The sequence below is a fragment of the Sciurus carolinensis genome, chromosome X (assembly GCF_902686445.1).
Source record: "Sciurus carolinensis chromosome X, mSciCar1.2, whole genome shotgun sequence".
Lineage (NCBI taxonomy): Eukaryota > Metazoa > Chordata > Mammalia > Rodentia > Sciuridae > Sciurus > Sciurus carolinensis.
The window spans coordinates 92,770,788-92,785,176 of NC_062232.1; the positions used below are offsets into that span (position 1 = coordinate 92,770,788).

General features: G+C 34.9%; 1 protein-coding gene across 9 annotated transcripts in view; it reads left to right on the plus strand.

The window, feature by feature from the left end:
* The window catches only part of Alg13 (ALG13 UDP-N-acetylglucosaminyltransferase subunit), a 71,284-nt gene that overhangs the window by 24,435 nt on the left and 32,460 nt on the right, over window positions 1-14,389 (plus strand). For 7 of the 9 annotated variants that reach the window (XM_047535602.1, XM_047535603.1, XM_047535605.1 and 4 more), the window contains 7 exons: window positions 1,017-1,377; window positions 1,954-2,037; window positions 3,964-4,014; window positions 4,729-4,775; window positions 8,308-8,380; window positions 13,480-13,561; window positions 14,124-14,286. In XM_047535602.1, the coding sequence (XP_047391558.1) occupies window positions 1,017-1,377; window positions 1,954-2,037; window positions 3,964-4,014; window positions 4,729-4,775; window positions 8,308-8,380; window positions 13,480-13,561; window positions 14,124-14,286 (861 nt within the window). Of the gene's footprint in view, window positions 1-1,016; window positions 1,378-1,953; window positions 2,038-3,963; window positions 4,015-4,728; window positions 4,776-8,307; window positions 8,381-13,479; window positions 13,562-14,123; window positions 14,287-14,389 lie in introns of those variants that run through there. The other 2 variants (XM_047535604.1, XR_007106371.1) reach the window with 2 other exon arrangements.

The window sequence follows — 14,389 nt, forward strand, 5'->3', positions numbered from 1 at the left end:
CTGGCTTTTGACCTAATAAATTGTTCGTTTTTGAGGTGCTGGGGTTTGAACCCAGGGCATCATGCATCCTTGGCAAGTACTGTACCCCTGAGCTATAAACACAGCCCCTAAATTATTTTTTAGCACTTAAGAAAAGCAAGAAAGGAGTTGGGTTTTGGCACTTAAAGAAAAATGAGATTCCTGATAGTGGAATCAAATAACACAAATAAATAGTCCTACCTTTGACTCTTAATATCTTGCTTTTCTCAGAATCCAGAGTGGTCTTTCTGGAAAGTAATAATACATTGAAACACATCTATAATGTCCAACATCTCTTATATTATTACCACAACATTCTAAATGCATTAAAGTAGAAAGTTTGTGGGGGAAATATTTTCATGCTGTTCCATTTAAATTTTTTTTCCATCTTTCAGAAACATGTTGCATTTTCCCTTTTATTACTGCTATACATAGGTTGGAGGCACTCATCAAGAATTATATCAGGGTTTCCTAGCATAGCTAGTAGATTTAGTTTCTGTGATAAAGCAGAGTTTTTATTGTCTGGAGTTAAATTTACTTCAACCCCATACCTAAAATATCCAGATAATTGTTTTGTTGCTTTGTACTGTGCCCTTTACCCCTGTGGAGGAAGGACAGGTAGGGGGTGTCTCTCTGTTTTTCTTTTAAAGTTACTTTTAATGCAGAAGCTTAGTAGTTAAATTTCAGATTCTAATCCCCACATTTCCCTGAAACTATGAAGGGAGCAGGGAATTTTGGGCAGAGACTAGTTGAAAATTCAGCTAGAGATCTTAATGTGGACCGGGTTGCATCCTACACACCTGAGTCTTATTGTAGTTCCCTTTGCAACCTCGTGCAGCATTTGCCCTGAATTAAGCTGCAAACTCGGTTTCCTTCTGCATACTTTTCTCAACTGATTTGGTTAATCCCACCCTTCCGCCATGCATCTTCTCCCTCCCATGTTTCCTTCTCAAGTTCCCACTTCCTTAGAACACTGGCCTTTCCTCTTCTTTTCACAGGGTCCCAACTTATCCGGAAGAAGCCCAGCACTTGACTTCTAAGAAGTTCCAAGATTCTGTAGTGCAGACTCCAACTGCCTTCTTATGCCTAGACTTTGAGTTGTTTTCTGGATACCTGCATAAGCAAGCCCTTGTCACTGCTTCGGATTTCTACCTACGTCCTGCTTTGTCCTTCTCGCCACAGTTCTATTCCTTCTCTTCCCTCACTACCTTGGGCACAATGCATAAAGGATGGAAAAAGTACTCCGGTCAGAAGTCTTTAAGTGAGGCATCAATGGATGAATATTTAGGCAGCTTAGGACTGTTTCGAAAGCTGACTGCCAAGGATGCCTCTTGCCTCTTTCGGGCTATTTCGGAACAGGTAAAAGGAAAAGAAATATATGTTGCCTTGTACTGAGTTTGTTTTTGAGACGTGACCTGGTCCTGTAGCTAGACCTGTAGCCTACCAAAAGAAACAAAAACATATTTTCTGTTTCTTAGTGAAAATATTCAGGTGGTTTGCTCCTTATTAGTGCAAGACAGTGCAAAGTTGTGTGTCTTTGCTCATTAGTCGAAGTATATCATTGTACCTTTGCTACCTTTTCTGTTTTTTAAATGCCCATTTATAATGTAGGAGGGATAAAATAATGGGTCAGAGAAAATTTTGAAATGTATCTTGATCATTCCTAAGCATCCCCTGCTTCCTCTGTGGTCTATGCTTAATAAAAAATTTGCATTTAAGGAGTAGAAAGGGGAAGGAGGCATGAAAGAATCATTTCCAGTTTCACTGAAGATTAAAATATTTTTTAATACAATGAGGACCGAATTTCCCTATTTTCTACATATGTTCTCAATAAGGGAAGCTTAATTGTCCAGTCCATAGTCTTAATTTAGAAGCTTATATTTCAAATGACTTTTGGCAGTAAACTGGCCTTTCTCTTTTTTTTTTTTTTTTTAGTTGTTTTGTAGCCAGGTCCATCATTTGCAAGTGAGGAGGGCTTGTGTTTCATATATGAAGGAAAATCAACAAAATTTTGAGTCTGTAAGTAGACTATATACCTGGGGGAGAATTGTTGGTAATGTATTCAGCAGGTGGGATAAAAGAATTCTGAGCACTTACATACAAAAATTAAATCATGCAATCTCCTTTTGTTTCAATAGCAAATATGTAATTCCTGAATGGTTTTCTACAAGCTATCATGTTACCTCCTAGAATTAGGTTGTTTTGTATTCTAAAAATAAAAACTTTTCTATTTTTTTCTATTTTGTCCTCCTCCTCCCATACCAAAAAAAAACTCCCAAACCCTAAAAAGTTAAAACTTGACTGATGTTTTGTGTTATCCATACTACTGTTTTTTTGATTAATTCATAAAGTGTCTTAATATTTTTAAATCCATATTTTAATTTGCGTAATAATCTTCAGCCCCTCAATTTGAAGTGTCTTGTCAAATGTAATTGTAAGGAAATTAATTTTAACATTTTTTTCATGTAACAAATTGTAATTGGAGCACTGCCACTAAGTATTGATTTTAAGTGAAAGTTTTAGAGGGCATCTTTGTATACATTGAAGTATTTGAATTTTTGTTAAAGATGGTTTTACCAAGATCTGATTTGAAGTGTGCCTTTGTGGCTTTTTATTTATCTTATACTTCTATCTCTTTAGGTACTACTTGTTTTCTTTTGACTATTATGTTATGGGTATTTGCCTGCCTGCTGTTTGAGGTTTACACTTAATTTTCTCAACAGGTTTTCAGAAAAGTTTAAAATACTGTAAAGGCTTCTTTTAAAGGTTGTTACCTTGAAGTAGATTATAGTCTTCTCCACACCTGGGAGAGGATTGTTCCTGACATTGAACTGGAAGACCATGGTGTAAAGCAGTGCATGAAGCATTTTTATATATTTACATCACCTGGGGATCTTGTTAAAATACAGATTGATTCATTAGGTCTGAGCTGAGGCCTGAGATTTCTACATTTTTAAGAAGCTCCCAATGATGCTAGCTGTTGGTTACTAGACTACATTTTGAGTAGCAAAGATGTGTGCAAAATTTTAAAACAGCTGATGTGAATCTCAAAGTTATTACACTGAGAAACCGTAGCCTTCCCCCAAGAAAGGTTTATACAAATATGTTTGTCTTTATTTAAAAAGCTAGATAAAATACTAACCAATCTATACAGGCAGAAAACAGATCAGTGGTTGCAGATCATTTGTATAGGAGCATAAGGAAACTTGTGGAGAATGATAGATATCCATTATTTCAGTTTGTGATGGTTTCATGGGTGAATACAAAAGTCAAAATTTGACTGTACTATTTAAATTGTGTATTGTATGTCAGTTATATCTCAACTTTAAAAAATAAAAAGGAAAATAAAAGATTGCTTTTTAAAATCTGTTGATGTATATACATGGAACTAGAAGTCTATTTGAGTATAATTCAGTTTCATTTTTAGGTATATTAAGTTTAGTATTTTAGTTTTCTCAATCCTGTATAGTCATGTAACTCCCAACACAATCACAATATGTAGTGGTTCCATCACATATTCCCTTGTCACTGTGCTTTTTTGAAATTACTGAAATTCTCTTTGAAGTTCCTCATTTAACTTTGTAAACACATGTCTCCTGTCACATTTGAGATCCTTATAGTTACTGGCCTTCCTTGATTTATGCAAATTATCAAGTTATTTTAAGTTGGCATTTTAAAATATACTTGAAGGCATACCATTTGATGAAATGCACTGGTTTGTGGGAAAGGCAGGACCAATTCCTAAGATACTTTCCTAGTCTAGCTTTTCTCCCCTTATAAATAACTTTATGTGCAGATCTTCCTGAGGTGCTGTGTAAACTAGAAATTTAATACTATAAATATTAAGCTGAACAAAAAACCCATTGGAGGATAATATTGCAGAATATGATCAGATTTCGGTAATGCTATGTATTTGGTTAAGTCAAGTTTGTTTTATTTTTGAAGTATGTGGAGGGATCTTTTGAGAAATACCTGGAACGGTTGGGAGATCCCAAGGTAAGATCAAATATGGGGATTTAATATTTTCCAAGTTATTTGGAATCATAACGTAAACATTCAGCTGTGTCACTATAGCCAAACCCAAAATATTTTCTTAAGTAGCTAGCTGTGTTGAATCGAATAGTGCAGAAGTTTAGAACTGGCAGGTGAATGTATTGTTCTGTGTTGAATATTGAGAATTGTGTGTTAACAATCTAATTATCCATAGTCTAGTGAGAGTACACAACTGACTGGGGAACAGGATAGTGTTGATAAACATTAAAATCTTTTCATTTTAATGGGGGAGGGGGGTGGTAATTTAATATTACTAAGAGGTCATTATTTCTTCTGATTTGAAGTTGTCTTTTGTGCAGGAATGAAATCTATAAACACATACTTTATTTAGAATTAATTTTTTGTGATAAAATTAATTCCATTATTCTGTTCCCAAAATATCATTTACTAAATACTGATACCTTTGTATTCTTACACTAGTTTCATTTTTATTCTACCTTTTAAATCTTTCATTAACTTGTCATTATTAATATCTAAGAAGGGTTTTAGGTCCATTTTTTTCAGTACAAGTTTGTGTTAATGAGTAACAATCTAATCTTCAAAGTTATGTTGTGTTCTACAGATTATCTAAAACAATGCTAAACAGTTAAATGCTGAATTTGCAAAAACTTCTTAGCTACAGTAATGTTTTTAAAACTGTGTACTGTTTATGTTTAGGAAAGTGCTGGCCAGCTGGAAATAAGAGCTCTTTCTCTAATTTATAAGTAAGTTGTATCCCCCTTTTCTATTTTTTCTATTCAGCCTTTTATTTTGAGATACAGGTTCACATGCAGTTGTATACAAAGCATAATGAAACAAAGTTTCTAATGAAAAACAAAGAGAACAATGTCCTATACCCTTTCCCTAATTTTCCTAAGTGGTGACATCTCGAAAAAACTATAGTACAGCATCATAACCATAATGACATTAAGGCAGTCAAGATACAGAATACTTTTCTACCACCACAAGGATCCCTCATGTTAATGTTCTATGTAACTACTCTTACTTCCCTTCTTATCCTATTCCCTCCATAGTCCCTTCTCCTTCTCTAATTTTGTCATTTCAAGAATGGGTTTTTTTTCTTTTTGTATTTTTATTAGAGCATTATAGTTACACATAGTAGTTGGGATCACTTTGACAAAATCATACATCCATGGAATTTGATTTACTCCAGTTTAGTCCCCTTTTCCTGTTCCTTCACACAATACCCTTATTTTATGTATTCATTTTTATGTGGTGCTGAGGATTGTACCCAATGCCTCATACATGCCAGGCAAGTACTCCAGCACTGAGCCACAACCCCAGCCCCCCTCATTTATTTTTGATTGGTGCTTTCTAAGTATACATAAAGGTGGAGTTCTCTACACCACTTAGGGTTATATATATGCACTTAGGGTTAAATTCATTTTGCATTTCCTCCCCTTTCTCTTCCCCCTGTCTTGATCTCCTTCTTTTACTCTTGATCTTCCTTATATCTTTATGAAGGCTGATATTTTCTCTTATTTTGCTTTAGTTTCTGTATAAGAGAAAACATTCAAACCTTGATTTTTTTTTTTGGTGGGGGGAGGTCTGGCTTATTTCACTTAACATGATATTCTCCATTTCCATCCATTTACCATCAGATGTCATAATTTCATTCTTTTGCTGAGTAGAACTCCAGTGTGTGTGTGAATCACATTTTCTTAATCCATTCAATTATTGTGACATATCCCCTTTTATATGTATATGAGTATATCATATCTTAAAGTTCCTCTAGGATTGGGGAAATTTGAGATTTGATGATGATAGAATGAAGAGATATAAGCAAAGTCATTTTGGTATAACTTGAGTAGAGAATCTTACAAATCCTCTCCTTAGCTCTAGCATTTCTGTATATTTGAATGGAAGAATAAAAGACTTTAAAACTCCTGGTATTTCCTATAGGAAATCAGAATATTTGTCTTAAAAGATTTCTTGGATATTTAGCTTTGTGCCTGTTTTTCATGCATTCTCAGTGGGGCAGTAATGTTCTCAGTAGCCTAGAAATTGATTTTGGTAGAAGCAAAAAAAAAAAAAAATGTTAGCCATTCCAATGGTTTGTGGTCTTTCAAAGCATCACAGTGTATAAATAGGTGCACAGTACTTTTGTTCTATTAAATTTTTGAGAGGAAGTTGACAAAAATCTTAAAAGTTTCTTTAAGTGGTAATGGAAAAGTTGAGAATCACCATTCTATTGCTTTGGAAGTTTTGTTTTGTTTTTTTAGAACTACAAAAGAAAAATGGCATTTAAGAAAGCTGTTTAGGATTTTGAAAACAAGCTATATAATGTAGGTTAGTTGCTAGTGGAAATCCTGTTCATTTGTCTGATCTGTGTAATACTTCTTCAGAATTCTTGGGATGATAATATGGTATATACTTCTGTAGAGTCAGAATTCTCTTATGAGGAGTTGTTCAAGTCAGTGTTTTGTGGTCTGCTCATTTCTAATTAAATCCAGAAAAAGTATAGACAAGTCATTGGGCAAGTAGTTAATTGTCACATTAAAATCAGAAGTCAGCTTTTAAATTGGTCTGCTTCCTATTTTTATATCTTTTGAGCTAAGAATGATTCTTGAAAATTTTTAAATGATTAAAAATCAAAAGAATGTTTCAAGTCATGTGGAAATTATATGAAATTCAAATTTGTATCCATAAATGTAGCCTATTGGAACAGTCATGCTTATTCATGTGTGCATTACCTATGGCTAATTGCATGCTATAAAAGCAAAGTTGAATAAAGCACATGGCATGGGAAAACTGAAATGTTTATTATTTGACCTTTAACCCTAAATTTCTTGTTTTAAAATATTTTTTTAGTTGTTGATGGACCTGTGTATGTGGTGCTGAGAATTGAACCCAGTGCCTCACACATGCTAGGCAAGCACTTTATCGCCGAGCCACAACCCCAGCTCAAATTTCTTAACCCCCACTTTTTTCCCCAGTACTGAGCAAAGAATCCTGGGACACTCTTATCAATGAGAGACATCCTTAGCCCCTCTTTTTTATTTATTTATTTTTTGTTTCAAGGATTTGTTGTTCAAGGTTTGTTACAATTAACAGGTAGTACAATTACTAGTCCACAATAAGGGCCAAATAGATGACAGTTCCCCTATGCAGTTTGCAGTGGAACAGTCTTGACAGCTTATCACATTAGCCACCATAGTTATAAGCACTCTCTCTTTTTTTTTATTAAAAATTTTTATTTTTACAGACACATTTTGATTTCATTGTATACAAATGGGGTACAACTTTTCATTTCTATGGTTGTACACAGTGTATATTCACGCCATTCATGTAATCATACATATATATAGGGTAATACTGTGTTTCATTCTGTTTTTCCATCCCCACCTCCTCCCACCCCTTTTTCCTCTACACTATCCAAAGTTCCTTCATTTTTCTCTTCCCCCCCTCATTATATATTGTCATGCACTTATCAGAGAAAACATTCAGCCTTTGGTTTTTTGGGCTTGGCCTATTTCACTTAGCATGATATTTTCCAACTTCATCCATTTATCAGCAAATGCCATAATTTTATTATTTATGGCTGAGTAATATTCTATTGTGTATATATATCACAGTTCTTTATCCATTCATCAATTAAAGGGCATCTAGGTTGATTCCATGATCTAGCTATTGTGAATTGAGCTGCTGTGAACAATGATGTGGCTGCATCACTGTAGTATGCTGCTTTTAAGTCCGTTTTTGTTTTATTTTGTGCTGGGGATGGAACCCAGGGCATCAAGCTTGCCAGGCAAGCACTTTGCCACAGAGCCACATCCCCAGCATACCCTCAGCCTTTTTTGTGTTGACACCAGATCTGCTAAATTGCCAAGGTTAGCCTCAAACTTGGGATCCTCCTCCCTCAGCTTCCAGAGTAGCTGGGACTACAGGTGTGAGCCACCATGCCTGGCTTAACTCCACTTTTTAAGTAAAGGAGAACCCCCCAAATTCACATACATACAATTGATAATTTGTTTTCTTCACTACCTTCTCACCAAAATTAAGATATATTTAGGAAAATCCATAGGACCTTAGGGGTGATTAGCTGTTTACCTTGTATTAACATCATTTCACTTCTTTGGATTATTTTAAAGCCAAAAAAAAAAAAAAGCTGAACATGTGGATTATTTTATATGAATAAGGTAGGCAGTTGAAAAGCACAAATCCTTGTTCTTATAACTACCTCTTTTATATACTAAGTTATCTTTTTCTATCCACCTTTGTTTTCTACCCATATAGTCGGGATTTCATTCTTTATCGCCATCCTGGAAAGCCACCCACTTGTATCACGGATAATGGTTATGAAGAAAAGGTAAGAAGATAAGTAACTGTTGACTCAAAACAAATTGAATAATGTTGTTGGCTTATGATATATTAAGAAATAATATTTTTATACCTAATTAGTGAAAAAAATATAGTGTACATGGGAAAATTGTATGCCATCAGCCTTTTCCTTGCCAGTCATCCCCAGTAGTCTGAGGTACCCCTCTAAACTGCTCTGTTCTTTTCACTCCTAAAAATGGAAACCATTAAAACTCCTAACCGGTTCCTTATGGATCACAGAAGGTGGCTCAATTCTGAAGCTAGTCATTCAGTGTCTTAGAGGTACCAAACCTAATTTCCAATTTCATTGTTTTCCATGCTTAGTTATACCATTCTTCCAGATAGTTTAACCTTCATACTTTCTTTCCCTTTATACCTCAAGTAAGTTCCTCTAAAACTTTCCCAAGTCTCCTAGAGTTACTTCCTCCATTTTTGTTCCCCTAGCCATTTCACCAACATTTATAGTATTATTTGTATTCATACTATTTCTCTCATATAGTCTGAAAGTTTGTTGAGGGTAGAGACAAGGTTCTACTGCTAAGTAAAGTACATGGAAAATAGCAGGAGGTGGTTTCATTTGAGAACACTCAACATATAAGTTGTTTTTCAGCCTATAGTAACTTTTCTTCCAAGAAGTTTTTAGGAAAAACTTTTTATCCTATTTGATCAGTGGGTATAGGACTACCCAATATTTGAGTTCATTTCACTCCATGAAGCACAATTCATGCAACATATTAAGATGATGGCAAGATAAGACTAGACACTGGAAGAGTTTTTAGGATACTTTTACAGTAATCTAGGCAAAAGACCTGAACTAAGTGGTATTAGGAGTAGAGAAGAATAGTGGGAGATAACTTTGAAAGTAAATATAAAATGGGACATTAACTATTTTACCAGTGGCTATCATCTAATTTGTTCAGCAAACTTTAAGCCCCTAGTGAATAACAAATACTTCTTTGCCTTTTAAGGATACTAAAATGACTATAATGAAGGCTTTGTCTTCCAAGGGTTTAAAGGACTATGAAGACAGACATGGAAATAGTTAATTACAATGAAGCGATAGAGTTTTGTAATAAATGTAAAAGGGCACAAAATAAAAAAGACCTTCTGTCTGCTGGAGGGGTTTAGAAAGCTTCATGTTGAACTCAATCAGAAAATGATTCCATCAAAAGTGAAGGACAGGGCTGGGACTGTAGTTCAGTGACAGAGCGCTTGCCTAGCCTGTGTGAGGCACTGGGTTCAATCCTCAGCACCACATAAAAACAAATAAAGGTATTGTGTCCATCTACAACAACAATGAAGTGAAGGACAGGCTATTCAGAGGAAACCCCATATGCAAAAGCAGGGAGGAAGTAGGAGACCCTTTGGGACTTCAGTAGTTGTCTGGAGGGCAATGCTGAAAAGATAGGTTAGAGTTATGTACTTAGGGGTAGAGTAAGCCATGCCAAATAATTTGTCTCTTTATTCTACAAAATAGTTGATTTAAGCTTTTTTTTCCAACACAGCTTTTCAAGTCCTGAAGATTTTCTAACATTTAAATAAGTTGAAAGAATTTTACAGTGAACATCCATATACCTACCATGCCCTAAAATCTGTTGACATTTCATTATCCTTGTTCTATCATATATCCATCTCTCTCTGCATTCACCAATCTTTTTTGATCATTTTTAAAAATTCGTTTTAGTTATACATGGCAGTAGAAGGTATTTTGACATTTCATATATACATGGAGTATAACTTCCCATTCTTGTGGTTGTATTGTACATGATGTGGAGTTCACTGGTTGTGTATTCATATATGAACATGGGAAAATTATGTCCAATTCATTCTGTCTTTCCCATACCCATTCCCCCCTTCCCCCATTGCCCCCCATCCAATCTGGTGAACCAACAACCTCTGTCCCCACCTCCCCCCATTGTGATCAGCACCCACATAGCAGAGAGAACATTAGCCTATGGATTTTTGGGTTTGGCTTATTTCACTTAGCATGATAGTCTTGAGTTCGATCCATTTACTGACAAATGCCTTATAATTTCACTCTTCTTTATTGGCTGAGTAATATTTTTGGATCATTTTAGAGTAAATTTGAGACATCACTACTTTTAACCCTAAACACTTATTGAAAGTTTTTCAGGGGAGGTGTGACATAATCAGAGTTGTTTAAGGAAGAGGAGTATTAGCTTTTGTATTTTAGCAATTGTGTAGAGCATTGCCTGAGGTGAGATTTGTATATTTAGATCTTTACCAGGGATTCTTTAAGCCTTCAGTTAAGTTTCTCCCAGCATTTTACTCTGAAAAATCTTCATACAGAGAAAAGATGACTCATATAGTAGGAACATCTATAAATCTACCAATTAGTTCCTACAATTATATAGTTCCATTTTAAAAGACTCTTATATGTCTTACAGAGATAGTAAGCTATTTAAGGAGAAATGTCACCCATTGGGAACCATAAGAAAACAAAAATATCAGACTTTTTTTTTTTTTTTTTTTGGTACTTGGGATTGAACCCGGGGCACTTAACCACTGAGCCACATCCCTGGTCTCACTAAGTTGCTGAGGCTGGCATTTTGAACTTGTGGTCCTTCTGTCTTAGCATCCCCAGCCACTGTGATTACAGATGTGTGCCACTGTGCTCGGCAATCATCAGATTTTTAAAGTATGTACAACCAAAGAATATCATGTGTAAGGCTCAGATACAGGTGTACAAGAGTTACTTATTAGCAATTCAGTATTCACATGCACAGGATAGTATATACGTGTGTGTGTGTCATTTGTGAATTTTAAAATAGGTGTGTCCATATTAAAGTATGGAAAAGTATGTTTTTGCTGTGTGACACTTGGCTGAAACTTTGTTACCATTTCTCAGTTTAGGTGCCTAAGATTTGTATTTGAATTTTTTTGGTTTTCAAAAAGCACTTTATTTAAAGGTTAGTGAGCATTATTAATGAGCCTTCTAAAATATGTTATAGAGCAAACTTTTTTTAAAAAAATTTTTTAGTTGTAGATGTACATAATACCTTTATTTTTATGTAGTGCTGAGGATGGAACGCAGTGCCTCACACGTGCCAGGCAAGTGCTCTACCACTGAACCACAGCTGCAGCCCATTATAGAGCAAACCTTCAAAAAATAAATGGCTAATGTTCACTTTGGTACCTTTCACTTTCTATGTTGATTTAACTCTACATTCTACATAGTGATTTTCAACTTCTTAAATATATTCAATGTTAAAGTAAATGCTACTGAAAGCTAGCCATCTTCATTAACCTCACTTGCTCTATCTAGAAAAAATATATACTTAATAGAATTCCCATTCATGTTCTTTAATTATGCGTTTCAAAGTAACAATTGTTAAGTATTGGTGGGTATACTTCTGTAACTTTGTTTGCACTTAGACGTTTTAATGTGGAGGGGCTCATACTTAACATTCTTTTCCTTGTTTTTTTCAGTTACTTATCACTTATATAAATCTACCTTATTTTTTCACTAGTTTACTGCCATCACATCCCACCTGCCCACTCCCAAACCCACAAGTATGTATGAGAGAATTACTATTTTATGTTGGGGTACCATCAGGAACATACAAACCATTGTGCTTCAGTTTGCTTTTTCTATCAAAGTGGAACTTCTTGTTACTGAAATAGAAAGATTGTACAGTCATCTTTCCTTTCCTTCTAGTTTATAAGTTCTGGTTAGCTGGGTTCCTTTACTCCTTAACAACTGCTTCTGGTTATTAACTATTTTTAGTTGGAATTCCCAGTTCTTGTAGCCCAAAGTACAAAGATCTCTACTCAAAATCTGTTCACTGTTCTTTTAGGTTAATAAACTCCTCTTAAATGCAAATACCTCTTGTGATGGGTGAAACTTATTTATAAATTTCACTTTACTGTGAGTTACTTTAGTTGGACACTTGCCCTCAATACTTTGAAATGAACGATACTGACAGATTTGGAATTTTGTTTTAAAAAAATGAAAGGACCCGGGAAGAAAAATACCCCTGGGATCAGAGAACTTGATCATTGGGATAAGTTAGATCAGTATGGTATAAGAAGGTAGAAAAAGGAGTGCTTACGATATTTTTTGACCAAGGAAGCTTTGATGGCAACATTCTTCCATAGATCATAGAATTGTCTTTAGTACCTCAGGTTGCTAGTACCAGTGATAACTTCAGAATGAAAAAAGCTTTAATCGCTAGAGATTATAGCCCTTACACAAGACAGATTTTTGAACAGGAAATTCAAAAAGGTTTTTGAGATGTTAAATAAGTTTCATCACACTGTTTACAGAAAAAATTTTGGTTTACAAGCTTGGCTTCCCCTCTACCCCCCACCCCCATTGTTGGGAATTGAATTTAGGGGTGCTTTACTACTGAGCTCCATCCTGCGCGCATTTTTGTTTTGCTACAGGGTTTGGTTTAATTACGCAGGCTGACCTCAAACTTGGAATTTTGCTCCTTTTCCCAAGTTGCAGGGGTTATAGGCATGTGCAACCACTCGGTAACAAGCATGGCTTTTGAATTTTTCTTTTTTCAACTAAAGATTGAAGGAATTGGCTAACAAGTTAACCCCTCAGTTTTGTAGTCATCTCAGCATCTTAATTCATAGAAAAAGTCTCTCCTATGTAATGTGTTGATATATTGCTGTTCTGGATAGCTTTTGAATAAATCCCACCAAGTCCCTTTCCTCCCTAAGTCTGAGTTTGAGATTTGACGTAATTTCTCTAGTCATTTTTAGAAGTTAGGATAGGATTTTTGACATTTTTGTAGGCATTTTGTTGTTTTCAGTGACTCAGTTTGTAAATGTTACCATCTTATTAAAAATGTGTAAATCAGGACTTCTTTGATATATTAAAGGAACATGATCAATGCTCACAGTGGAACTCTATTAGTGATTTTAGTTTTGGCATTTAAAAGTCACAGTCAAAATCTCTTCGAGGTACAACTTGTATTTACTTTTTGATTTTTGAAGTCATTTTAAAAATTGATATATTTAGTTTATCAATTACTGATGAAACTTAATTTCAGGTTATCAAGTCAATTTCATAACTATAAGATGTAACATTAACTTTGTTATGTGTGTTTTCTTCAGATTCTTCTTTGCTATTCAAGTAATGGTCATTATGATTCTGTGTACTCAAAACAATTCCAATCAAGTGCAGCTATTTGTCAGGGTATGTGAAATTTCGTAAATATTTGGGTGTGATTTCACATTATTTGTTGCCAGTATTTAAGTTGCTGGGTTTATTTGTTGTTGTTTGTTTTGTTTTGAACTGGGGATTGAACCATGGGGGCAGTTTACCACTGAGCTACATCCCCAGTCCTTTTTTATTTTGAGACAGGGTCTAAGTAAGTTGCTGAGATTAATCTTGAAATTCACTAAGTCACCTGAGTCACTGGGATTATAGGCATGCACCACTGTGCCTAGCTGTTGCCATTCTTTAAATTGAGGGACCCACTACATGTAGCTTTTTTTATTTTTAAATATGTATATTTATTTTTTTGGTTAGCAGTGGACCTCTATTAATTTTTATATAGTGCTGAGAATTGAACCCAGTATCTCACACATGACAGGCAAGCACTGTACCACTGAGCCACAACCCCAGCCCCCACATATAGCTTTAAAAAAAACTTGTTGGTACCTATAGAATTTGTATGCTGGATTATGACTCTTTTTGCACTGTTATTAAAAAAGTCATATTTTGACAATTGAAGTTTTGGTCCTTTTTCCTTCAGCTGTATTGTATGAAATTCTCTATAAAGATGTATTTGTTGTGGATGAAGAAGCATTGAAAGCTGCAGTTGAGTTATTTCGAAGTGGTTCCAAAAAGAACAGAAACAATGCTGTGACTGGAAGTGAGGATACCCATATTGATTATAAGAGTTCAACTCAGGATAGGTAATAAAGGGAAAGCAACTGTCTACTTCATAATAATCATGTTTCTGTGTGTTATGATTTGAAAATGGAAGGGAACTGGCAAGTTTATCACTTAAATTACATA